Source organism: Plectropomus leopardus, chromosome 19, assembly GCF_008729295.1.
Source record: "Plectropomus leopardus isolate mb chromosome 19, YSFRI_Pleo_2.0, whole genome shotgun sequence".
In the NCBI taxonomy this organism is placed as follows: domain Eukaryota; kingdom Metazoa; phylum Chordata; class Actinopteri; order Perciformes; family Serranidae; genus Plectropomus; species Plectropomus leopardus.
In genome coordinates, this window is record NC_056481.1 from 15359520 (window position 1) to 15385959 (window position 26440).

General features: G+C 40.0%; 1 protein-coding gene across 1 annotated transcript in view; it reads left to right on the forward strand.

The window, feature by feature from the left end:
* The first annotated feature begins 4987 nt into the window (after nucleotides 1–4987).
* LOC121959217 (double C2-like domain-containing protein alpha) overlaps nucleotides 4988–26440 on the forward strand; it is a 35239-nt gene continuing 13786 nt past the window's right edge. The window contains 8 exon segments of the mRNA XM_042508441.1: nucleotides 4988–5059; nucleotides 5062–5165; nucleotides 10634–10974; nucleotides 13006–13085; nucleotides 15500–15574; nucleotides 15825–15934; nucleotides 21359–21485; nucleotides 24921–24980. Of these exon segments, the coding sequence (XP_042364375.1) occupies nucleotides 4988–5059; nucleotides 5062–5165; nucleotides 10634–10974; nucleotides 13006–13085; nucleotides 15500–15574; nucleotides 15825–15934; nucleotides 21359–21485; nucleotides 24921–24980 (969 nt within the window).

Below are 26440 nucleotides of genomic sequence, written 5' to 3' on the forward strand. Positions count from 1 at the left end.
TACTTGTAGGCTATTATGTGTATGTGACATCCATATACATGAGGATATTGCAATCACACATAACCCAGATCATCCACTCCACCAGTACTTTAGCCTCCTTCCTTCTGGACGCCGTTAAGGAAGGGCTCGTTTCAGCGAAAGCTTTGTTCCCTCAGCCATACGAGCCTTAAATAAGTAACCTCCTCATGATTCAAAATTCAGCCTGTGTTGTGTCGAATGCCAATCCATGCCTTTGCCTCTTTTGTATTAATGTTCTATTCTATGTCTTAGGTGAAAGTGATATGCATTTTGTATGGCTTACTTGTTTGTACCATGTATGCACGTGTTTGTATGGAAATGCATGGAAAAGTATTATCTATCTAAAATATACTTGCAATCAATTGTAAGCTTTTATTTTTGCTCACTTGTGCACTATTCCTTTATATCTTTTAGCTTTATTTAGATTAAACTGATTACTAATGCTGCTCTGTCTTAGAAAGTCAAAGAGCATTAAGTGCAGAAAGATTCAGTGAGAAAAAGGCTTCGAGCCAAATCGTGTAAGAGATAATGGGTGCTAATTTTATGCCTTTTTTTGCTAGCTATTAATAAATGTCACCAACAAAACCACTCTTCTTGTGGATGTGCTAATAAATTGCAATTAAGGGAGTGACAGTGTGCAGGACCTTTTCATTTTGTCTGCTGCTTTCTTTTTTGCCCAGCATCTGCCTTAAACAGTTTTTTAATGTTTTTCATACTGACAAAACCTAAAAGACATTTAGATACCGCACTCTATATTTGGACGATCTTAAAGTCACAAGGAAAGTGCAGTATCTATAAAAAAATGAAACAAATGTTAATGTTTCATCCTCAGATTATTTGTCCATTTAAACTGATGAGCTAGTTCCATTAATTATTTTTTAATTACAAATGCCTACATTTAAGGTCCTGATACGCAAAGGAAACAGGCGGCCATCGGTCAGTGTTGAGCAGTTGGTGAGCGTCTGCAATCGCTGCAGTGTGTCCCGTACAACTGGCCCTTGTTGGCTTTATTACCAACTCAGCATGTTGAATCAAACATAAGCGCAGAACGTACATGCTGGTTGGCCATTAATTAAAGTCTTTTGCAGTGTTTCATGTGCAACTTATTGGCCAGGTTGGAGGGTTATGAGATGGATAGTTGATGCTACTCTATTAAGCTAGGCTAGTTAGCATTTAGCAAGACTAACCTACTGTTAACACTACTTTTTTTTTTTTACTCCATTATGATTAGATTAAGCTACTGCTCTTTACGTTCCAAGATGCCACTACTGTGATTTCAACTCAAGCACATGGTGGGATTACGCTGCACGTGGTTATGTTTAGGCAACAGAAGCAGATAGCAACAAACCCCTGAAAATCAACAAATGCACATTATTGCAGGGATGGTTAGGATTAGGGGAAGGAGGTACATGGTAAGGTGTAGAAAGCGAACACGGGGCTCGCTTACACTGACATTCGAAACTCTGCACTGCAACTCTTATTTTAATATATGTGTTTTTATATTTTTGGGTTTTATCTGTTGTTTTCCTACTTGCTGTTTTTAATCACCTTTTACATGCTTCTTTTATAATGTTTTAAATGTGTTTCTTTTCCCCCTGTTGTTGTATTTCAATGTTCTGTGTGAAGCACCTTGAATTGCCTTGTTGCTGAAATGTGCTATACAAATAAACTTGCCTTGCCTTGCCTTGCCTTGCCTTGACATGGTTACAGAAACATTGAATAATGTGAGTTATCTTTTTAAATTCAAAAATAAAATGAAAAGGTATACCAAATATGTATAAGTAGAATACTAAACAAACATACATTAAACAAATAGTGCAAGTATAACAAAATTAAATCTGTGTGAAATTAATATCATTATAATCATTTAAAATGTATAGCTTAATAGGCCTTTTTTTATTGTTTATAGGCCTACAGAATGTATAGACTGTCGATTTGTGACTTCCATTTCATAAATAGAAAAATCATTCCTGTCTGTATTTGTCATCTGTGTGTAACGAGGGCGGACTGGCTCGCTGATGTCATTTGTTCTTGTCAGGGCCATTGTGGACTCTGTTTTGGTCAGCTGTTTTCACTGAAGCACAAGCCCCCGTCCCCGACATAACTGGTGTGGAGAGAGCACGTAACGACTATGCATTTATAATGAGGAGATTTTCAGTCTTCATAAACAGGAGGCAGGAGAGCAGAGATATGACAAAGGGGAGGATGAGAGGGAGGAAAGTGGCATAGAGCCCAAAATGATGATATAAGGGTTTTACGCCCTATATACATATAAATTGTACACTGAAGTGTTTTTTTCACAGAGTTGGCAGAGTGGTGGCTTTACAGTGTGCATCTGTGTGTGTGATGGTGCAAACGGGTGTGGCATGAGCTGTATGAAGGAGTGGGAGTCAGCGTTCTCTGGAGGCTGCGTTATATTGCCGTGTTAATGCATTCATGCATGTCTGTACTATGACATCAATTTAATGGGTCCAGAACATACATGTGTGTGTTTGTGTTTCTGCGCCTTTGTGTCCTTGTGACAGTAGCAGAGAACGAAGGAACTGAAGAGGGGCATGAGATAAGAAAGGAGAGAGACACCAAGAACACCGCAGAACAAATACATCAAGCATTTGTTGAAGATAACACCCAAAAAAAAAGCTGCAGAAAGTCTATTCAGCAGCCGGCACTGTGTGTGACAGCCTCTTGGCTCCTCTTATTGATAGACGGGTAGTTTTGGAGAGTGTAGACTTGAAACTGAAAGAATTAAGAACAAGTCAGATAAAAAGTGACAGAGACACAAAGAGAACACCAATTTTGTCTCTTCAATAGCAAGGGGCAAATAGCATGTTTCCCCTTGTCTATCACTGACTCATGAACCATTAGCCTAATTATATGGAGGAACTGAGACTGAAGAGACCGTGTGTGTGTGTTTGGGAGACGACAGAGAGATTTAGACACAGTGTATTAGTTTGAAATTAACATGGACAAAAAGATGAGAAGAGATTTAATTAGATGTCTTTTTCCCATGTAAAATTAGTACAAAGCCTGCCATTTAATAGGAGATGTTGTCTGTGTGTGTACTTGTATCTAACAATATAGGGACTTGTTTGTGAAATATGTACTAGGGAGTCAACCAATAATTGTTTTTCAGGGCCGGTACAGATATTGATTATTAATTGTTAATGAGAGCGATAACCGATATTTGGAAACGATATGTATTTACATTATTTACAATATTAAGAATTTGGAACATAACAAACTCCAACACAAAACTTTGTTAAAATGCCTTATTTAATTTGGTCAGCAATCATTAAAATAAAAAACAGAAACAGATAATTGGCAAAACGCCAAATATCGGCCCAAATAATTGGTAATGCCAAAAACCAGAACATCAACATTGAGCCTCATTCCCACTGCACAAAAAAACCACTAACAGTCGCTAACATCTGACTTTTTAATGCAATGGGAAAGTGTACAGTTGGTATTCACACTCAATCACTCTACAGTAGTCACGGGTATTAATCATCTCTGGTTCCAATCGGCATTGATGGAAACAAAACACCCGGGTGACACAATAATATCAGCTCTTCAACCAGTGAGATGCAATGATGAGCTGCCACTAGTTACCGTCCATCTCCATCTAAGCAGCGCTTGAACATCCAAATCAGTCTGCACCGAGTTTGAAAGAGAGACTGAATAAGTAAGAGATATATAAAAAGAAGTAAAATTATTACAGACCTCTGTCCATGCTACTGTGGATACACCAAAACAACCACCCACACATAATCATCTGCTGCAGAGCCATGTACACAGCTCTGCTCTACTGGCAATAATAATGTTAAGTGATGCATGTTGTAATATTAGCGACGCTGCTGTGACTAGAAACACGTCACACCAGTTGATAATCTTAATATATCCTGCTCAGTGACAACAAAAAGTAAGCAGCATGCTGCTGTCTGCTGCGCTCCAGGACACTTTCACTTCAGGGAATTCATGCTCCGATTAGGTGCCGCTTAAAAGGGGCGCCCACGCACATTTTGCAAATCGACATATTAATTGATGGCGTCAATTGCATCAATGAATCGCTCCAGCCCTGCCCCTTACTAACAAACTATGCCCACATGGTTTGTACCAATAGATGCCTCACGTGGTCTAGTTTCACAAGATACCATTACATTTGCTAGCTTGAAAGTATGCTCGTAATGTTGGTACCACCATCGAAAGGTAAACATTAATTGCAGGTCTGTATTTGAAGTGCTAACTCCAATATTGTGCACAGAAATCTGAAACCCCCCTAGGGGCACAGTCACCTCCCCCAGGCTGTTATTTGCCAGGTAATAAATCAAGCTCAAAACTCCCCCTAATATTGAGAGACATGGTTGATTTTTTTTCCCAACAACTATAGAGATTTAATTCTTCACACAGGTTGGCAGATAATAAAATGAAGAATAAAATTGGTAATAAAAGGAAAACCTGACCTCGGAATGTTCAGATATTTTTCCAGGCTGGTTACATCAACTGCTCAGTTACACCATTTAAATGACATGATTAGCTCCTGCTATTGTTGCAAATATTGTATTTTATGTCAGAAATAAACAAAAAAATGTAAAATATCATCAGCCTTATACCTAAAGGTTAGCTTAAGTCTTCAAGGAATGGATGCAAGTCAATGCAGCATCCTCCTAAGGGACAAAAACAAGTGTGTGTCTGTGTGAGTGTGAGTGTGTATGTGTGTGTGTGTGTGTGTGTATGTGTGGTGATGGTGGGGGATGCAGGAGGGAGTGAGGCAAAACAGTCACATGCACAACAGACTGTCAAGTAATAACTCCCTGCTGCCTCTATCTCTCTCCCTCTTCTCCTCTTGACTCCCTCCCTCCCTCCCTCCATCCTCCTCCTTCTCCTCTTCCTCCTCCAGCATGCCGCTCTCCTCTCCCCCCTCTGCTCCTCGTTTTATATCAACTTGAACTATTCATGCATTTAATTTCTAATGATACACGTAGAGCTTACTCTCGCCCTCCCTCTCTCTCTTTGTCTCCCCCCTCCTCCTCTTTCCCTCTCTAGTTTCTGCTCTTCTCTTCGCCACCTGTTAGTTAGTCTCCCTCTCCTCTCCGCACTGGAATCCCCTCTTTTTTTATGAGGAGTTTCACACTTGCGCTATCAGTGAGGTAAGTCCACATTTTGATTCTGTTATTCTGAAATGCAGACTGGTCAAATCTACTGCAAAATGTTTTAAATGTTAATTTTGTGTGATTTATATGCCTTTTTTTTCTAGCTTTTATTTCTCTGCATGAAATGCACCTTTATGTTTTACACCTTCAAATAATGTTTCCTTTTGCTCTCACTCTTCATTGCTATCTTTCTGTCCTCACTTTGTGTTTGGTTCATGATTATTTTTCTTCTGCATGTGAACATAAAAGCAGATTCGGTAAAAACTGGACTGAGAGACGGGCACATTCACTCTGCATTATTTTCACACAGCAGACAGGTGCAACACGTGGCAGCCTGTTCTTGTACCTTTTTACCTGCTCCTTCACACCTTTTAACATGTGCTGTCACCTGACACACTCACACACCATTGCACACACACTTTAAAGTTTACTCAACCGTGGCTTGCCTGAAAATAACCCCTCTAATTGACAAGTAGTCCTCACTGTCACTGTGGTTAGCTAAAAACAAAGTGCCGACTGTCAAGCTCTAATGAGTAGCTACTGTGTGCGCCACTGTACTATAACCATCTGCCTGTCAGCCAGCAGCTTGTTATTTAAAGGTGAACGGAGCCCGCCGCAGGGGCCCCATTGTATGTAGGACACAAGAGAAGAAGAAAACCAGCCGAGGGAGAGAGAGACAGAGAGGGAAAGATGTTCTCATACCTACAGGTGGAATAATGGTGTCTGAGAAAGTCTGACAGTGAGATAATAATAGAAAGGGGAGAAGAAGAAAAGAGGGGGAATCTAAAGGTGGAGATGGGAAGGTATAGAGGATGGGGGTCGAGGGAGGGAGCATCCATGCCTGTGATGAGTCTAATTTAAAGTGAAGGAGCTAAAAGGGGAGGGGGGGAGGTCGCATGTTGTACAAAGATATTCCTGACTCCCAGCTTCATTCCTCCCTCTCAAAAACCTATTTAACATCAGGAATATATATGTAGCCATGTCAGAAACACTGTATGTCGTTGCATAACTAGCAGCCACAGGCTTATTGTATGTATGGCTGACAAGTTTCGCCATTATTATGTTGCAGCTCACACGAATCATGTAAAGTAGTTAAACCGTGTGCTCCGAGGCTGTGTAAACGAGCTTTAGCGTGTAACAACAAACTGTGAAGTGTGAGGTGAAATCTCTACCTTGTTATTTTGAGTGCGAGAGCTTCACAGAAACAAGACGATGATGAAAAGAGAAGATGAGAGAGAGATTCCAGCTGGCAGCATGAGGGCGATCAATCATGAGGTCCCCGTGAGCTTCTGCTCCCCCCTCGAGCTGTGAGCCACCAGGCCTCCGGGCTGTATGTGTGCTGGTGGTGCTGGTAGTGGTGGTCAGACGGCTCAGACTTACAGCCACATCTGCCAGGACTGGGAGGCGACTGACTGTGCACATTATATCAACAGTCAGTCGCTCACAAGTCTGCAACAGCTGCATAGTGTGTGTGTGTGTGTGCAGAAAGAGATGAATTAATGATCTGACAGAAGTGTATCTGCATTTATGTTTGATGGCATGCCTTCGTGAGTGTGTGTGTGTGTGTGTGTGTGTGTGCTTTGACGGATGATATATTACTCAGAAGAACCCTTATTATCCCCTCATCCAAGTTAATTAATCTTTTAATCAATTCTGGCCGAAAAAAATCATCCTCATCATGGGGGAGTTTCATTACCTTGTTTTCACCTTCTCATTCTTCTTAATGTCGTGCAGTCTTCTGCTTAATTTAAGATTATTTCACTGTTGTTTTATTGTTGTGCCAGACTGAAATGATTTCGTGTAGCTGTTCTAAGAACTGCTTTGTCTCCAGGTTTGAAAAACTGGGGTTTTAAAAAGAATCACAGCGACTTGTCCCGAAGTACAAAAGTCTGATGTTATCTCCGCGCTTCTTAATTTAGCAGTGATTAACTCTGTCTGGTTGTTTGGCGCTTCTGAAGTCATCAATTTTCTTACTGCGGTCCTTAGTGGAACCAAAATGGCTGCTGTTTGCTGTTGATTTTCAAAAAGGCAAGAGGTCCATCATGTCCCGCTCTAAAGCCAGTTGTGTGTCAGAGTCCTCTCAGTCAATTGAGTGGAGGAAGTTTGCAGGCTGGCACACACTGCAGTGCGTTTCAGAAGTTTTGTTTCATCTCAAGCCAAGGAAAAGCTGAATGAGCTGTGCTGTGTATCGCCCGCTGTTGTGCTCAGCAGAGAGACTGGACCATACATGACAAATGACCGTCGCTGCCAGTAATGCTGCTGAAGGTCAACAGTCAGAGGCAACAATTTCAGAGCCACTTTCCGCCAGGGTGCCATTGGTCATATCGACATTATCCTGCAGGATGTGGCAACTGAAGGGTCTGAAATTAATATGTTTACAGGTTTTGACCCAAACAAACAGAAGTAAGTGGACAATGAGGAATAATTATAGTTTTGATGACCCTTATGAAGCCACCTGAGTAGCAGATGAACTGTGCTTGGCAAATATGTAAACACTGTTGTTTTTGCTCCTATTTTTCACATGCTTAAATGAAAGGTCTATGACTTTTTCTATGCACACAAGACTTGGTCTAAAAATTTAGCTGCACAAGTCTGTTAGTGAGCACTTCTCCTTTTCCAGGATAATCCATCCACTTGACAGGTGTGGCATTAAAACGCTGATTAAACAGCATCATTACTACACAGGTGTGCCTCTGGTTAGTCACAATAAAAGGCCACAGTTTTATTATACAACACAGTTTTTCAGGGAGCGTACCCATTGGCATGCTGACTGCAGAAATGTCCACCAGAGCTGTTGTCTGTGAACTAAATGTTCTGTTCACTAACATAAGTCATCTCCAATGTCACCTTTGTGAATTTGGTGGTATATTCTACCAGTCACACAAATGCAGACCATGTGAAATCACATCAGCTCAGGAGCTCTACTTCCAGCATCTAAACCTGCAAGAACGTCTGAGTCAACCAAACAGCTGATGCAAAAACCGCCCAGCATCTGTCTTAGGGAAGCTCATCTGCATGCATGAGGCAAATCGTGGTTACACCAGATACTGACTAATTCTTCGGGGTAACTGTGACCAAAAAAAAAAAAAAGATAAATAGAAGATAAATTTTCGATGAAAAATAAAACCCTCCTGTAATCAGGAGCATTTGGTGTTAGGTAGTATTAAAACTCAGTCCAAGCTGTCTTCTTCTAGTCTTGATGTTACATTAAAATCAAACATCTCAAAAATTATCATAATTTTTTAGTCTTGGCTCACACAAATACTGAAGTTCAATAACATGGACATTACGAATAACAACCTATAGCTGTGCTTTCTCCAGCACCAAAAAGGAAACGGCAAACTGGGTAGACAGTAAACACGGAGGAGACTATACAATAAGAATGCGAACAAGTCTCGGTTCACTTGTTCTTTGCAAAAAGAGGGGAAACTGGTAGAGCTTTGGGGTGAACATGAGTCGGTGTTTGATTTTATATCTGACCGACCAACCAACACTTTATTTAGCGAGAAATCTTCATTTTTGAAGCAGCTTGCCTATCATTCCCTTGTTCTTCATCCCCTAACAGCAGCTAACCAACAGAGGCTGGTAGTAAGTTGAGGCAACCAAATACAAAATGTAACGTTTGAACGAATATACATTTTATCTTTATAGATTATATTGATGGTGGATTGTCAAGAATACTGACAGCATATGAGGTATTTTATCTTGTTTCTAGAGTTGTGTGGACACATATGGTTAATAAGTCATATTTCTTACAGGGAGTTTAGTATATTATTTTCCACCAGGAGCAGGATGTAAAATCATTTCAAAACAAATGTAGTTGTATACTGTGACCCTGCAAGGTGATCAGTCATTGCTAAATCTTATGGTTTGTGACTAAAAACTCGCATTGTCTTAAGGTGTGAGAGGGTGTCAAAACCTCTTCTCAAAGTCTTCTAGTGTATGGTAGCCATAATAAGGATTTTAGCAAATTTACAGCTGAGATTTAAGAGAGAATTAAGTCTAGCTTGTAAAAAAATACAAACAAAAACGAGTTTTGCGTTCCTTTTTTTTTGTTTAGTGCTAAACCTTTTTTGAGAAGACTGACACTTCTCTCATATCTCACCTGTAGATATGAAGCAAAAGCCAGCAGGTTAGTTTAGCAAACAGAATGGAAAAAGGTGAGGGCTCTGTGTGAAGGTAACAAAATCCATCTACCAATGAACATGTTACATTTCAATTGTTAAAATCAAAAAGTAGGACTACTTCTTGGAGCAGTAACTCTCTCAATTAGTGGTAATAAATGACCTGTCTGCCAGGGACTCATTCAACATGGGGCACAGATCAACCAGGTGAGCTATCAGGACACAAATATGAAGGCAGGTTTGAGATCATTTATTCCTCAAATGTCAGCACGAGGACAGCCAAAAAAAAAAGACTTAATCCTGATTTTCCATTTACTTCTGTTTAATTTCAGTCACCAAAATAAAGTCGTAAGTCCTGTGATTCTCCTCATTTTGACATTTCTAATCACAGCAGTCAAATTACAGACAACACAGAGGGAGTGCAAATACTCACATTGCAAATATTCACTTCTCAGTTTCAATCGATTAATGCAGAGAGAGCAGAAGGTAGTCCGGGAGGGGGGGTCTGCTCAGTATTGAGGACAGACCGCCCCCTCAAGGCCTGCTGTCTTTAGAAAACAAAAGCTGTGAGATATTTGTAATCCACCCCCCTCTTTTTTATTTTGGGAAGAGAGCAGCAGACACATCAGCCTTGTGGTAAACTCCACTCCCTGCTACCACAACTTTATATAATCACCCGGACTCTCCCCTCCATCCGAGTACGCTGAAGAGCGTTCCAGCCTGTAAAGACCTCATCCCGTAATTACCTGCCTGTCTGTGGAGGCTTGTTAAGCACTTTAGATAACATGTGTGCCTCTGTGGCTCACGCACACACTCACACACTGCCATTTCATCGAGGACGATTAGGATTCGGGGGAGACCCCTATTGTCGGTTATCCTTTATTCTCGCTGATAGGCTTGAGATTATTCAGATGTATTCAATTGAAATGCAAATTTGCGCACATCCTCTGCTGTATTTTGTCATCTTATGAGTAATGTCTTTCTTTTTAAGGAGTTCTAATTATGTTGAAGGAGATTTCAGTGTGAGAGCTGTTTGAGATAAATGCCTCCTATCACAAGTTCTTCTTCTTGAATGTAGGGAAAATAAGAAACTCCTTTTAGGTGTTATGATATCACAGTGATGGCCAGACACAAGATCTTATTTATCACCAGCCATCATAGCAAGCTCACCTTGTTTTGCTAAGAAAAGCAGAGGTGAAATTGAGAACAACAGCTCTTATCTGTGGACCAATGTCTTGGCTGTCGCTTCGACTGAATGCATTCCAAAATTTCAATTATTGTATTGCCTGTAGTTATTTGATTTTTCCCTCCGTCTATCTATCTCTGTCTCTTTCCCTGTAGCCCTATGACTGTGCGTAAAGGAAAACGTTTAGGCATCTCCATCCAGGAGCACATGGCCATCGACGTATGCCCGGGCCCCATCCGCCCCATCCGTCAAATCTCTGCCTACTTCCCTCGCCTGTCACCCACTTCCTCCTTCTCAGAGCCGCTCTCACCAAATCAGTTGGCAGCTCCCACCACGCTAAGCCCTGGCAGCACGGGCCAAAGTGGCGGGGCCGCTGGCGGAGGAGGGAGCAGCAGTCTGCTGTCACCAGGAGGGGCGGGCGGAGGGGGCTCACTGTCAGCCATGAGCAGCATGGACACTTCCATCGAGATCGACAGCTGTGACAGCGATGATAACAGTGAGTCACCTGAAAGTAACGGCCTGGTTTCACTGAAGCTGCTTGAGCCCAAGAATAGAAATGAAGTCAACACAGATGTGGATTTGGGACTAAGGGATAAAATGATTCCAAGAAATCAAAGTTGATCTTTGCTAAAGTGGTGCTGCTACGCCCTTCAAGTTTTCTTTTCTCACACAACATCCCAATCACCAGGAAAAATGTTGGCATTTTACGCTTCTGCAAACCACACGCACATTACATTTCTAAGCTTTTAGATATATTGAAACATCATGTTTCAACAATGCTGTGGTTAATGTGTGGTTAGGTTTAGACACAAAGCACTTGGTTATGGTTAGGAAAAGATCATATTTTGGCTTAAAAATCCTGTTTCTAGGGGCACAATCCCTGCTAGAAACCGTGATGTCTCCATAAAAAATAGGGCTGTACACGACTCAGAATTATGACAGTCGAATCGGATTTTGCTTTTCAATATAACTATTCGATCATTCTTTTTGTTTTCCATTCAAAGTTTTTAAGTTTGAACGGACTCCGCAGGATGTTTATTGTGACAGCAGCATTCACTAGATAGAGTAAATAAGCTTACGGCACTAACAAGGGGTCGTAAATAAGCAACATTTTTTGCTGCCTCTAGATGTCTAATAAAAGCCAGAGACTGTATCTGATTAAGCTTTTGTTAGCTGCATCTTCACTGCTTCTAAGTAGAAGGTCTCTCCTGTCTCCCCTTGTTCCGCTGCCTGCAAGTCTTCAGTTCCCAGCTACCAAAGAGTAGAGCGAAAGTCAAGAGCACTTACTCCACAGCAAAATCTGGGGACCAAAACGTCCCCAGAAATACACTGCTCAGAAAAAAAAAACAAAAATAGATTGCTCAACCTGAAGCAATCTCAGTAGACTGAGGGCCTCCTAATGATGATTCAAATCTCCGACTTTCAGGGGGCAGCGCTAGTAAAAAACAACCACTTTTTGTGGGACTATCCTGACAGGAAACACAGTAAATTCTCAATTAAAAACAACCTCTTTCATGGCTCTATCCCAGCAGGAGACGCAGCGATGTCTCAGTAATAAACAACCACTTCTCATGGGACTGTCCTTGGTGGAAAAACAGCGCCCGGTCGTAAAAAAAAACAACCGGTTTAGTTTGTTGATCTCATTGGCCTGCAGCTTAACATAGGTGTCTCTCAGGTGTCACACCAGCCACCATCTCATCTCCTCCACCTCCTGATAACAAAATCAGCTCCTATACTACATCACTTCAGAAACATTAACGTTCTATGAATGATGTATGTACATTTCTGCAAACCATGAATACATTAGGCTACATTTATATGCCTTAATGCCAACATTCTCTTCTGGCAACCGGGCTGCACACAGCACTGTGGTTTACAGTGATGATGGTGGCAGATTTACCGAAATCGAAATTGTCAGCTGAAGAAAACTAAAACATTTGTGTCAGATTTGAAGAAATTTCCTCAAGGTGTTCTTGAGATATCGCGTTCCCAAGAATGAGAAAAACTGCAAGGTCACCGTGACCTTGATTTTTGACCACCAAAGTCGCCAGTAAGGAGGCATGAAAAATAAAGGCCAAAATCACTTCCTGTGGCCTTTAATGAGATCAAACAAGATATAGCATGTTAAGTACTGTTTTTTTTGTTCCCTTAGACAGAGGCAAGCATGCAATTTGCTAACCGGGTTTCCAACACATTCATTTACTTGTGGCGGCCTGCCACGATTAAAACATCTGCCACCACAAAATCGATTTTCTATTTTTGGAACTGGACCATTCATTGGGAGCACTTTAGAAAAAACTGGTCTATGTTAAGCTTGGCTAACCTTTAACTTGCTTGTTTACCAGACATGAGATTTGGATACTCATCCCATCTAACTTTCAGCATGAAGGTGAAAGTAATTTTCCATAATGCTAAAATTTGATTTTAACTGTCCTTATTACTTCCTGCCGTCATCTCCATGGAAAGTAATAAAGTCATCAACTGAAAAACCATAGTAACTGTAACATTTTTACCTACTACCTTCCAGCCTCCCTGGGGACGTTAGAGTTTGACCTAATGTATGAGCGAGCCACCAGCTCCTTACACTGCACAGTCCTGAGAGCAAAGGTAAATACTTTCCTCTGAAACACCACTAGAGCCAATACAAGTAGTTTGTCTTGTAGCAACAGACAGTAAATATTTTATTTAGCTTTGTATCAGTCATATCTGTGTGTTGAATGGGTGAAACAAAAAAAACTGTTGTCATTTTTCAATTGTAAGCATGTGAATTCAAAATAAATTTTAAAAAAAGCTGTTTCCAGGCATGCCAAATCCTATTAACCTTTCCGCTAGGGGCCACCAAAAGGTTGACATTTTTGTTTTTCAGTGAAACTAGTGCACTCCCTGGGTGCATAGACAAAAGGGAGCACAAAAGATTCAAGTAACTGAAAGACCCCAAGCAGATGTCACATTTTTTATTACTTGACTTTAAACATAGAACAAGGTGCAAACTGTAGGTGGTTTGGGGGCCGAAGGCAGTCACCCACAGTATAAATACATCTGGATGTTTCCATATATCCTGCAAAAGACACAGTGTTTGATTGTTGTTGTGTCAAATATCAGCGGTTCTAAACAGAATCCATAATATGACAAGAATGTCAAACCAAGGTTGGAATTTGTTGCTGTTTTGAGAGGCAAAAATGGTGTTGTGGACTTATTCTTTGAACCATAAGAGTTTGTGTGAAAAGTGGTCTATATGTTGGCATCTTGTGTATAAAGTAACATGTTCCCTCCATGTGGTCTTCATGTTTAAATTTAACGTAACAAGAGGCTTATATTGCTTAATCAACTGCCCATGCATATATTGAGCATTGAAAAGAGACACTGGGATCTGTCTGGGACAACTGATAATTAGTGTCATCTGTGATTGATTATGGTTATTTGCCTGATTAAGATTATGTCACTTGATATATAAGTGGCCTCTATTGGATAATATCTCCCTGGTGCCAGCTGGACATATTCTGTCCACAATCCCAGCTCCAGCTACAATTGAGAGGAGAAGACTATATAACCTGGATAAGAAGAGATCCCACAGATAATAAAGTGGCTTTTGAGCGCTTCTCACCTGAAGATAGCTACAGTCAAGTTTGCATATTCATTTTCCTTTGTTACTTGTGGTACAGCATAAATTTGGCATATTGTTACAGTGCCATGATGCATTTAATTAAATATGAAGTTTATTGTGAGTTATTCTAGTTTTGGTCTGCATTGCTTAAAGGAATACTTCACCCACAAAATGATCATTATTATAACAATTACTTAATTTGTGAAGAAAACTACATTGAACAAAGACTCCAAAACCCAAGAAATCTTGTGATAAACTGGAGTAAAGGGGAGACCGCGTTCCGCAACAGCAAAACCATAATAAAGCATCAATATACAAACTCTCACACAACTAGTGCTCTATAATCCAAGTCTCCTTTATCAAGTACTTTCCAAACACTCGCATTTTCATGAAAACCTTACTAATTAAAACACTTTTGCACACTTCCAATTAGCATTCCATCAAGCAGAGTATAAACGCATGCTGTCACTCGTCGCTGGTGCCCAATTACTCCAGTTCATTAAGGATTTTTGCGATTTTTGGATCTTCATTCACCTCTGAGACATGCAGGAAGAGCCAAGTTTTCTTCACAAATTTAACATGACACAGGGTGCGTAATTAAATAAAATTAGCAAATTATCCTTTTGCGAGTTAGGTATTCTTTTAAAACAGGTCTAAGCATTAGTAGTCGATTGGGCATAGTAAGCCTCAAATCTTGTCCAATTTTAACATGAAGACAACATGGAAGGAACGTGTAAACATTACACACAAACAGACCCCTGTTCACACAGATTTTTATGGTTCTAGAAGACAACCTTGGCTTACCATACTTGTCGGCTTTGGCTCAGGTGATAGAGCGGATTGCCCTCTAATCAGATGTTAGGAGGTTCGATCCCCAGATCCACCAGTCAACATGTTTAAGCATGCATTTACCTCAAGGCACAACTGCTCTGAGTGCTGCCTCAAAGAACCACCAGCAAGGTTGTAAACTCTTAATCAGGTTTCTTTTTTACTTACAACTCTATTAAATAGCTACTTAAAGTTTTATAATTGTGTATAATCACCATAATTCAAAATAAAAGCCTGTCTTGCTACATATACAACCTGCAATTCTACAGTTCTTACGGCAGAGAAACAGCTGAGCAGCTTTTTGTTTTCCTATGTAAGAGAGAGAAATTAAAGAAATTACACAGACTACAATTTGTAGACCGTTTTTAAAATGGGTATTAACGCCTCTGCGCTATATGGCTATCTATCAAAGTAAAATCCCCCCCACTTCTTCTATCGCTGTTCATTAGATTTATTTTGCAAATGAGCTCCTCACCTCCCTATCTGGTAATTGTTTAACAATTCACTATTGGTGCTGGTAGTTCACACAATGTTCTCCATCAATTATTTTATATCCTTTCCTTATATCTTCTCTTTATGTTTCTATTAGGGTCTGAAGCCGATGGATTTCAACGGTTTGGCTGATCCTTATGTCAAGCTGCACCTGCTGCCGGGAGCCTGCAAGGTCTGGTGTTATTTTCAGGACATAGCTTAGTCCCCACGTTTTTCTACAAGACTTTCAGTGACCTGTTTGAGTGCACACTTTGTCTCGCTATAATTTTGAGCTGCGTTACCAAAGTGCATGTGCGGATCAGTAAATCGGCCCTAAAACAAAATGACCTTGTTGCCAGTAAGAAGTTGTTTTCCTGTTGAGGTTTTATTTGCAGTTTGCAGCTCTGAGATTGTTTTCTTCTCCTCTCTGCTGTGATGCACAGGCCAATAAACTGAAAACCAAGACCGTTCGCAACACGCTGAACCCTGTGTGGAACGAGACGCTCACCTACTGTGGAATCACCGAGGAAGACATGTACCGCAAAACACTCCGGTAAATATTTGCTTTATGTCTGGCTATTTCTGTCTCCTTCACTTCCTGCCTCTCTGCCCTGTCGTGCTCATCAGGACTGTTGCTTACGAAGGATTTCTTATCGTCTATTTCAATCACAGAGTCTTTTACTCTCGGTTTTTAGGCCTTTATACTCTCTCTTCTCTCTCCTATCTCTGCTGATCCTTTGATCCCCCTCTGTCACCTCACCTTCATTCCTCCCCGTCTTCACATCTCTTCTGTCCACTAGGACCAGAAAAGATCTCCCTCCACTCTATCTATACCATCCCTCTCCTTGTCTTTCCTTCCTTCTGTCTCTCTGCTTTCCTCTCTTTCCAAGTTGCAGTGACAGATTGAGGTCAGACGAAGCACCACGGGGTGTTTTAATTTCATTGACCCCCTCCAGAGGTGACGAAAGCTGCGAATCGTCTCTGCCTGTGACTAAAACTTTGCCACAGCGCACGTGGGAGTGGGATTTAAATAGGATCAACGGTTGATCTCTCGGGGGAAATTAGAGAAGCTGGACCTACTATCGGCCTACGACACTGTGTTAATTTAGCAGAGGCATTTAAAGATCAGCAGACAGGAAGTTTAACCTATTGAAACATAATGGTGTTGCACACTGCAATGCACCGACATTTGAAATTTTATGACTTTTCTGCAACCATGTAAATCTGAATGATGTAATAGATATAATTAAACTGCTGGGTGAAATTATGAGGGATTACACATTTAACAAATGGCTACTGTTGATGTCCTTGCATTTTGAGTGAATTTAGTTGCCTTGTTTTGTGCTTTGCTTAGCACACACTAACTGCCTTTATACATATTGGGCTTTTTTTGGGGTGATCAATTTATGTGTCAACAAACAAGGTTTCCCCCAGAATTAGAATCTAAGTGTGGCGGTGCACAGGATTACTTTTTTTTTCTTTTAAATGCATGAGTGTCCCTTTGTAGTAATTTGTGTTCCTTCTCTAAATTCTAAGGTTTTTGTGAGTCCGTGAACACTGCACAGGTGGAGCTCTCCATTGGTTATTTTTTTCCCTCAACGGCAGTTTGTCATTGCGTTTACACGCACATTCAATTAGAGGTACGCTTTTAGCTCGATAAGTTCATTTAACTGGACTACTGTCCTTGTCCCAGAATACAAGCAATGAGGGAGAATTGATTTATTGAAGGAACTATGTCCATCTCCGTCACAGTAGGTCACAATACGCCCCCTTTCAGCCAGTTGGACCTTCTTCCAGTTGACCTATTACATCACACACCAAACAAGGCTGCAAGCCGCAAACAGGTTGCATGTTGAACGGTGACAACATGGGTAACTTTCTGGCACTGTACTTTTTGTACACACTCTACCCTTCCATTCTTCTTTTTCTTTTGTTTTTCTCAAATTTCTTCTACAAATTTATGTTGTTTGACTTCTGGGTCAAAGGCTGGCGCAGGGACTTTGGGGGATGCAGGGAACGCCTGGGCCAGTTCAGGTCCGATTGAGGTGTATACATGAACGAGAAAATCGAGTGTTAGTCAGACTTCAAGAAACTCAACTTCATATGACAATAGTTTGCCTTTTCTAACATCATGTAAACGTGTTGTGTGAATGAGGGGAGCAGCCTCTGTGAGTGAACGCAAATTTTAAATGCGTCTGACGTCTGTGATCAGAGTATGCTCTGCGCTCCGAGAATGTGGTGCAATACATATCTGATATATCCCTATATATTCCTATAAAGCTTCTTATAAACAGTCCAGTTTTAAAGACTAAAAATCTATGGTGGCAGATGTTTTTGATTGTGCCAGCCTGCCGCAAATAAATGAATGTTTGGGAAATCCTGATATATACATTTAATTTTATTTTTGTCATGAGTACTGTCATACACTTCTTGTTGCCTAAGTTTGTGTAGTTGACCCCCTCCCCCGTGCATCCCCCCACCTTGCTTGGATCGTTGTGAAGGTTGTGTAGATGGATAAAGTAGACTCAAAACAATGTAGCATCAGATACAGTACACAGTCACTAGTGAAAAATGGATCCAATATTTACTTCAGTGACTTTGGAGTTGGAGAATCAGATCATAATCTGAACTTACGTTCACTTTCTTCATTGTAATTAATAGACTCGCTTGTCGCTAGTCTCCTAAAGGGGCAGAGCAGAGGTGAAACGTGACACAGATGCAGGAAAGTGTTTATGCTTATGAGGATAACAAAAGAACTACACAGAGGCTATATACTGTAGTTCGAACCAAGACTGCAGTATTCATTACTCCTTTCAACCTTGAATATGGCAGCTAAACCAGATCCACTCATTCCACTCTTACCTTTTTACAATAAAAGCCCTAGGCATATACACTGCATAACTATTGACCAGACAGAACTTAAACTTTGCTAAAATGAAACTCAATAAAATGCCTCACAGTAGCTTCGGCTATACAACAACTTATGACAGACAGACAGATGCTGGTCGATAGGATACGGCTTGTAATATTGCCAAATCTAATCACATTAAAACTTTTAATTAAACAAGTGTTGCAACTGTCACAAAGTCGCATCTCCAGCATGAATAGTTTTGAAGTAAAATATTCACAGGTGGGTATTTCGCATTTTGTGTTGTTTATTCGTCACGTCCCCAGTGAGTAAAAGCCTTAAGTGTCCACTGTATCTATCTATAAGTTTGAATAAAAGAGCTTCCTCCCAAACTTTCATTTTTTAACTGAATTTCAACACTTCCCATACAGGGAGAAATTTATCACAGAAAGGGGAGGTTTTCCAATTTCCCCACTGACAGTGGCTTCATTCAACCAGAACTCAATGTAACCACAAGATATGCTACTGTTTGAAAAAGGGTCACACTGATTTTTTTTATACCACCTTTTTCATTACTGGAAAAAAATACAGCACTATTACTGTTTCTGCCTCTAGCTGCAAACCAGCAGCTGCAGCAAACTGCAGCAAATCCCTTGAAAGATCTTACACCAGTGCAAAAGTACACTTTCAGAGTTAGCTATGATTAAAAATGAAGACAATGTAGTGCTATAAAATCATGGCAAATCAATATTTTGTCCTACTAACTAAAGCCCTGTCTCCGAGAAATATACATATAGAACTAATTTGAAACAATAAAGGGAAACAAGCCATTGTTACTAATTAACACAGGCTACCTGGCAAGTTGTGAAAATGTTGATACTGAACGCATCAACAAAATGTTCGCTGACGACATATTCCTTTAATTTTGCAATACCCTATCCACTCATAGCGAGACTTAACTTTGACTCACCATGACGTGGTGCAGTAACACAATATTACAGTATATCAGGGAATTTAGAATTCCTTTAGGTATGTTTTCCAAAACTGTCATAAGTACAGGCTCCTCTGTCTATCAAACTCATTGCATGCGGTGCACAGCATGCACCACCACAGCTAGCTCAGTCTTCGGTCTCTACTGGTAAAACAGACAGCTGAGCTGAAAGAAATGGTGACACCTAGTGGTGGAGGGATAAGTTACAGGACTGTAAACAGCCAGTGGCCAGCAACAACAGAGAGAGAGAATGTGAGGAATAACAACATGTTTTTATATCTAACTCTGTGAATTAAGGATTTATTTCAACCAAACCGGAGCTGGTGATTATTACCTAGATTACTAACAACAGTAGCCAAGACGATTTGGGTAGGTTTTATTTTGTTTGTGTGAAAGATGAATTCAAAAGGTTTACAGTTGTATTTGTCTGTTTAATGAAGAAAATATGTATGAATTTTTTACTTTTCTTACATTTTGTTTGTTTATTAGTCTGAAAACATGAGAGTAGGTAGGGCACTCAGCATAGGGGCAGGGGGTTGTTAGCGCTGCATACTTACAGTGTCAAATACCATTATATACGGTCATATACTGTAAACTCCAGTGAAAATTCACGAGGATATGAAATATCACAGCCCAAGTCTAATTTTATTATGTCTATTTATTTATGCTTTCACTACCGAAATGAGCTTCTATACGAGCTGATATATATTTATTTGCTGTGACACTTTAAATAGCCTTTGAATTATACCGTGTCAAACAGTATCAGTGAACATCTTTAGTTACATGTCTGACATGGACATTTAATTGGTGACAGCTTGTGCTGATTAGATTAATCACCCCGCTTTAACAGCATGATGAAATCTTCTTGATCTATTACAAAATGTGAGCTGTCACACTCACAATGAAAATGTGTATGTTACCGCCTGCTGTGTAACTGTTATAACTGTACATCCGTCTCACATTATAATGACTGCGTTAACGCTCACTCGCCACTCTCCATCCTCAAGTCCTTTTAATCACGGCCATCCTTCACTCATACATCTAGCAGACCATCTTTCACCTCTCGGCTCTGACTGAATTCATCTCTCTTTATTCCTTTTTGCCTTTCACCAGTCTTTTTCTGTCTTCCATTTTAATTCTTTCCTTTTTTTATTTTTGCTGCCGTTCCATTCTGAGGGGCTCATAAGCTACTAGACTCTGGGGATACCGACACATATCTGGTGTCCCCGGGCAACTGGCCTCTTGCGCCTTCTTCATTTCTGCATTACCGTGTTTTATTACCGGAACCTGAAGGCAGCAGTTGGCTGCGATGTTTCATTCCTGTGGTCATGAATTCAGTCAGAAGATGAATAAAACCGAGAGCAAAGATGACTTCTCTGACAGATTGCATTCTTAGTTTTCCTCTTGTCTTTCATTCACATTTACATAAAGCTTAGAAAGTGGCAATCACATTGGATGTCTAGCATGTAGTAGCATACTGATTTTCCACTTCTGCCTACAGTACAAACATGCACAACTGCATGCATAAATGAGCTCTAACACACACACATGCACGCACGCACACACACACAAACACACAGATTTAAATAAATTTTTTTCATTTTTATCTCCTCCTCTCACCCACATCACTCCATCCCTCGCTCGGCAGCTTTTTGATTTGACATACGCTCACAGCCTCCATCTCCTTCACTCCTCTCTGCTGCTCCCACCCAGTTATGCATTTCAGGTGTCATCATGGCGTAATGGTGTTAACGTTTGCCAGCACCATAAAAATGGATTGGCTTAACCTCACATGATGAACTTTCACACTATTTAAATTCTCACAGCGGAGAAAACGGTAATTACTTGTACAGTGTGCATGTACAGCTGCTGGATCTATAGGTAGGTTTGTCTTTAATTCAGGTCAGATCTGTGTCAACAGTTTCCTCTCTCATTTTAATGTTTCCACAATATTAGGAATAATTAAATGAGTCATAATATGCAATGTTGTTTAAGTAACTCCATCACTGTTGCTCACACTTAGAGACGTCTATGTTTCACTCTGTTTCTGCCTCATCAATCAGCTTTCTTTATGTTTCACTTTCTTCCCATCTTTGTCTCTCGCTTCTCCCCCTCCCCGCTCTGTCTCTCACTCCCAGGGTGTCCGTGTGCGATGAAGACAAGCTGACACATAATGAGTTCATTGGGGAGTCGCGGGTGGCCCTGCGTCGCGTGAAGCCTGACCAGACCAAACACTTTAACATCTGTCTGGAGCATCCACCTCCTGTGAGAAGAAGGGATGGGGGGCAGAAAGAATTAAAAGGGAGGATAGGAAAGAAAGACTAAAAGGAAAGAGGGTATTAAAGTGTGTGACAGAGATAAATGACTCGAGGGTACAGTAAAATTCAATATATTAATGCTTCCTGTCTGACTCACAACCTCATCTTTTAAAGTAGAAAACAGAGGAGGGTGGAAATGAGGGAAACAGAGAGGGCAGGAAATTGTTTACAGGCTAGCGGGGAGGCGTTAAAATGTCGATATTTAGTGGACCGATGACGACCAACCACCCGGGTCTCATAAATACAGAACACCAAAAGTGTCTGTACAATCACTGCAGCACTGTTAGAGCCAAACAAAGAAAAAGAAAATAGGCCAGTTTTCATGCTACATAAACACAGTCATAAATGTTTATAGCAAGGATCCCTCAAGTGTGTTTAGTCGTTTTCCAGAAATACATAAACTGAGGCAGGCATTATGCAGCCAAACAACATACTTCATTCTTAAAAATGACAATAACACTGAACTTAAAAAAAAAATGTAATCTAGGGTTACAGATGCAGAATTATGACAGTCAAACCAGATCTGGCAGTTTATTACAAAAATTCCACGATTCACACCTTTATTTCCATATAAAGTTTGAGATTTTTAACAGGCGTCAGCAGGAGGTTCAGGTTGACAGGGACATTTACATAATATATTAGACAAGCTAACGCATGCCATCTACACTAATGACTGATCAGAAATGTGCAACATCCATCTTTTGCTGACACCTCCAGTTCAATCAGGAACGCAAGGCGTTCTTCATTTACGTTCATTTTCTTACCATGCCGTCACACGTGCCATTAATCATGCTGTGAGAACTACGAATAAATACACAAATTTACTGAATGAGTTGGTAAATAAAAAGTCTCACAGAATACAGCAAACTCTGCTAGCATATAGCCCTCAGCCACATCGTCAGCATACACAATAAGTTCATTTCAGACATAACCAAAACTTTCAACTTAAATTTACCGTGTTAGCTCAAGAGGAGTGAAACTGAATTTTCCAAGCAGTGAGCATCTTCACACTTCACTTCATATTTCACCTTTACGGTTCATCTTATGCTGCAATGTGAACACACTCAGCCTCCACTCTACCTTGCAGACATAAAGTACAGCTCTCAAAAAAGTACCAGAACACAGCGCAATAAAGGGATGTTTAACTTCCAGGGTGCAGGTCCTTCCAGACACATATATTTTTATGTCTTAAATTTAGAGACTATCATTGCACTGCAGGGTTTCCCATGTATTCATTTGTTTATAGCAGCCCTCCACCATCAAAACATCTGTTGCCAGACTCAAACCCTACAAACTGCTGCTGAGGAAAAAAAGAACTCATGAAGACTTCCACCTAAGCTGTGTTCACGGACCCATTAAAACATACAAATTTAGAAAGGAGTCAGAGACTGATAAAGACGGGAAACACACAAGTTTAAAAGAATGGGAAGTTTGTGGAGCCCTCCCCACCATCTGCTACTGATACAAATAAATGTATCACTTCTAAGCAGAAAACAGAAAATAAAATCATCTTATCAACCTCACTGTAATCAATCTAAATAAAAACTACCCCCACACCCCCAAAAGTTTGAGAGGAATAGTTCCACATTTCTGGAAACATGTTTATTGCTTCTATGCAGTTACATTGCATGGCCAAAAATATGTGGACACTCAATTAAAGTATGCAGGCACTCCGTCATCACTCCAGAAAAACATCCAGATATTATGTTCTGTGGTTGTCACTTAGCAACCACAAAACTATGAGCATTAATCTACTGCTACCATTCCTGTAAAACCAGATTTTAAAACCTGGCTGCTGGGATTTGCTCACATTCAGCCACAAAAACGCCAGTGAGGTCAGCCACTATTGTGGAGCTAAAAGGCCTGGCTCGCAGTCACCATTGAGACTCATCCAAAAGGAGTTGGATGATGTTGGGGTCAGGGCTCTGTCCAGTCAAGATCTTCCAAATCAAACTGGAAAATAATTACCTCTGCCAAGGAGGTCATGTTTTCGGTTCATTCTGTTTGTTTGTCAGATGGATTATGGAAAACCTAATGGCCCAATTTTTATGAAATTTGGTGGAAAGGTTAAGCTTGGACCAAGGAAGAACCCATTCAGTTTTGGAGCAGATCTGAATTGCAGGGTTGCTACACGTTACATTAGCATTTCGAGATGGGCATTTGGCTTTGGCGGAAAAAACGCCATAAATCTGGAAATCCAGTAGATGGTAGCAAGGTTCAATGGCGACATAGCATGACACTAAGGATTATGTCAATGTGTAATAAAGATCACACCACAGATATTGAACAACAGTTTTCCCCATTAAACTTGCATGACATAGGGCAAGTGTGCACACATTGCGTTTTTCCTCATGTCCACATACTTAATTTTGCTTCAAGGTTACAATATGTAACTTTTCCGCATCAAAATATCTAAAAAATGACTGGACCAAAGGTTTATATTTGGTTGAGTTGAGAGTATTTAAATCATCCCAAATATTTCCAACGATGTTCAAACCCAAAGAAATCTGTAATTTAATTTTTGAATTTTTATTTTTTATCCAGTTTTTAACCACATTTCTAAGGCACACTTTTGCGATCCTTGCTATGCCAAACTACGTAACAGATTTTTTAACCTGGAACTGCTTTATTCAGTGTGTGTGTACTTGTTTAAACCACCTGCTCCATTTGTTTTGGAGAGGAAGAGACCTCAACAGATAATGAGCCTCCAAAACAATGAACACTGAAGGAATCCTCACCAGGAGAAACTGACTGCAGTGACGGCATTGCTCCGAATTTTGTTAATGTTTCGATTGAGACCCCTAGTGGCATTACATATTGAACGCTTAAGCCAATATGAGCTGGTAATACTGGCCTACTGAGAATAACAAGTATTGGGTAAACAGAGCACAGAGTATGACATCTATTCTGACAGCTCACAAACAGCTTTTTGTGCAGGCTAAATGTCAGACGGGTCACGCATTGCAAAAGGGTACATAGAGATTGAAAGAATAAAGGGAGTGGGGGGGGCAGAGGCAATAGAGAGAGCAAAGTGAGAGAAATGAGAAACAAATGGATTAAAAAATAAAAGTGGGGGAGAGCAGGGGGCATGTGCGTGAGAAGGATTGGGAGGATGCTGGGTTTTTGTTCTTCATGAGTTGGAAAGGGCTGTTGGTATTAGATTGGCCCTCTGGGGCCGGTGACCACTCTGTGATCAAACACTAAAGCTCTTCTGTCATCCTGCGACGCTTTGTCAGGCCTGTAATTTTTCAAAGTGGCTTCACCCTCGACTCGATGCGCCTATCCTTTCCTTCCTTCCTATGCTCCTCTAACCTGCTTGTACAGCGTTTCTGTCAGTCACGTCCCTTTATTATTTATCTCTGTCTCTTCTTCTTGCCTCCAGCTGCCTTCACCGACTGCGATGAGCACAGCCCTGAGAGGAATCTCCTGCTACCTGAGAGAGGTAACCACATGACCCCTTTCTTAAGTCTGTCTGTCCTCATAGTCCATTTTTTATCCTGTCTACAAGGACTGCAGCGAGTTTTGTTCACCCAGTATGAGACTATATGACTACAAGCATTATCCTACAAGTATGAGAATAAACCTGTCAGTATTCAACGGTTGCTTTCAGGTTTAATTCTAGTGCCTAGGAACATTATGTGTTAGTGTTCAAGTCTAACAAGTGCTGAAACAAATATTAATCGGTCAATTATCAAAGGTAATTGGCAGCAGTTGATCACTGATTGATTATTTGTCAAACAGAAATATCTAACATTTACTAGTTCTAGATTTACAGTAGGTTTTAAAAAATTAAACAGTAAATCAAATTATCAGAAGAGTATTTAAAACAATCACTTTCACTCAGCTCTCGTTTGATTTGTTTAACCCTCCTAAATCTGGATTTACATCCGTTTTCTTATGCAGCGTTTAAAATATGAGCAGATTGGTTTGATGTCTTTCTGAGACATGGGATAAAAAGACAATGACCAACTTGGCAAAAACTATATAATAAAATGGCAAGACCTTAGTAAAAGATGATAAAATATCTACCAAAAAATAGTTTTTAAAAAAAGAGGAGAGGATAAGAAAATGATCCAAAACAATCTGGAAATATAATAATATCCAGACAAATATATTTATGACTATAATAATTTTGTATTTAAAATTATGTCACAAAAATGAATATAAATATATATAAAAAATAATCATTATTTTCTGTACTTTTTTTAAGATCATTTGTTGTTTTGTTTGATTTGGGTTTTGTTTTTGGTTTTTTTTTTGATTGTTTTTTTTTTTCATTTTATTTTTATTTTTACTTGGTTTCAGATAACTTTCTTTTAACTTTTTTCACTAATATTTTTCCTAATTTTTGAGCCATGTCTTTTCCCCGTGTTTTTGTGAAAGAAATCAAACCACTTTGCTTTGGTTTCAAAGGGTTAATTTTACCAAGTCTTGCAGGTTAAAATGAGAGCCATTTATGTTAAAGCATAGGCCACAAATTGAACGTAACATCACAGCCATCATTTGTATTTTTCTACACCTCCAGATATCTATTGGTTTGCATTAATCCCTCTAAGACATGAAAATCAATGTGCAGACTGACTTGATTCATGCAATCCATTAAGCCGGCATTATTCATTGTTGTGAGGTAATTAACTGCTGTACTTCAATCTGTGGTTAGAGTCGATAAGTTTGATTTCTGGATCATGTGGAAATGAATGAAAACTGGTGGCTGCCTGTTTTGAAAAAGGGAAAAACATGCAAAAAACTAAAACTACAGTTGACATTACAGTGAGAGTATTGTAACTTTTATTGTCAAAAAGTGACAATTACAAGACAATACAAAAAAAATAGTGTAGGATAATAGACAGTAGTATCTATCTAAAGTTGGGCTGGGCAATATATTAACATTACACCAAGGCT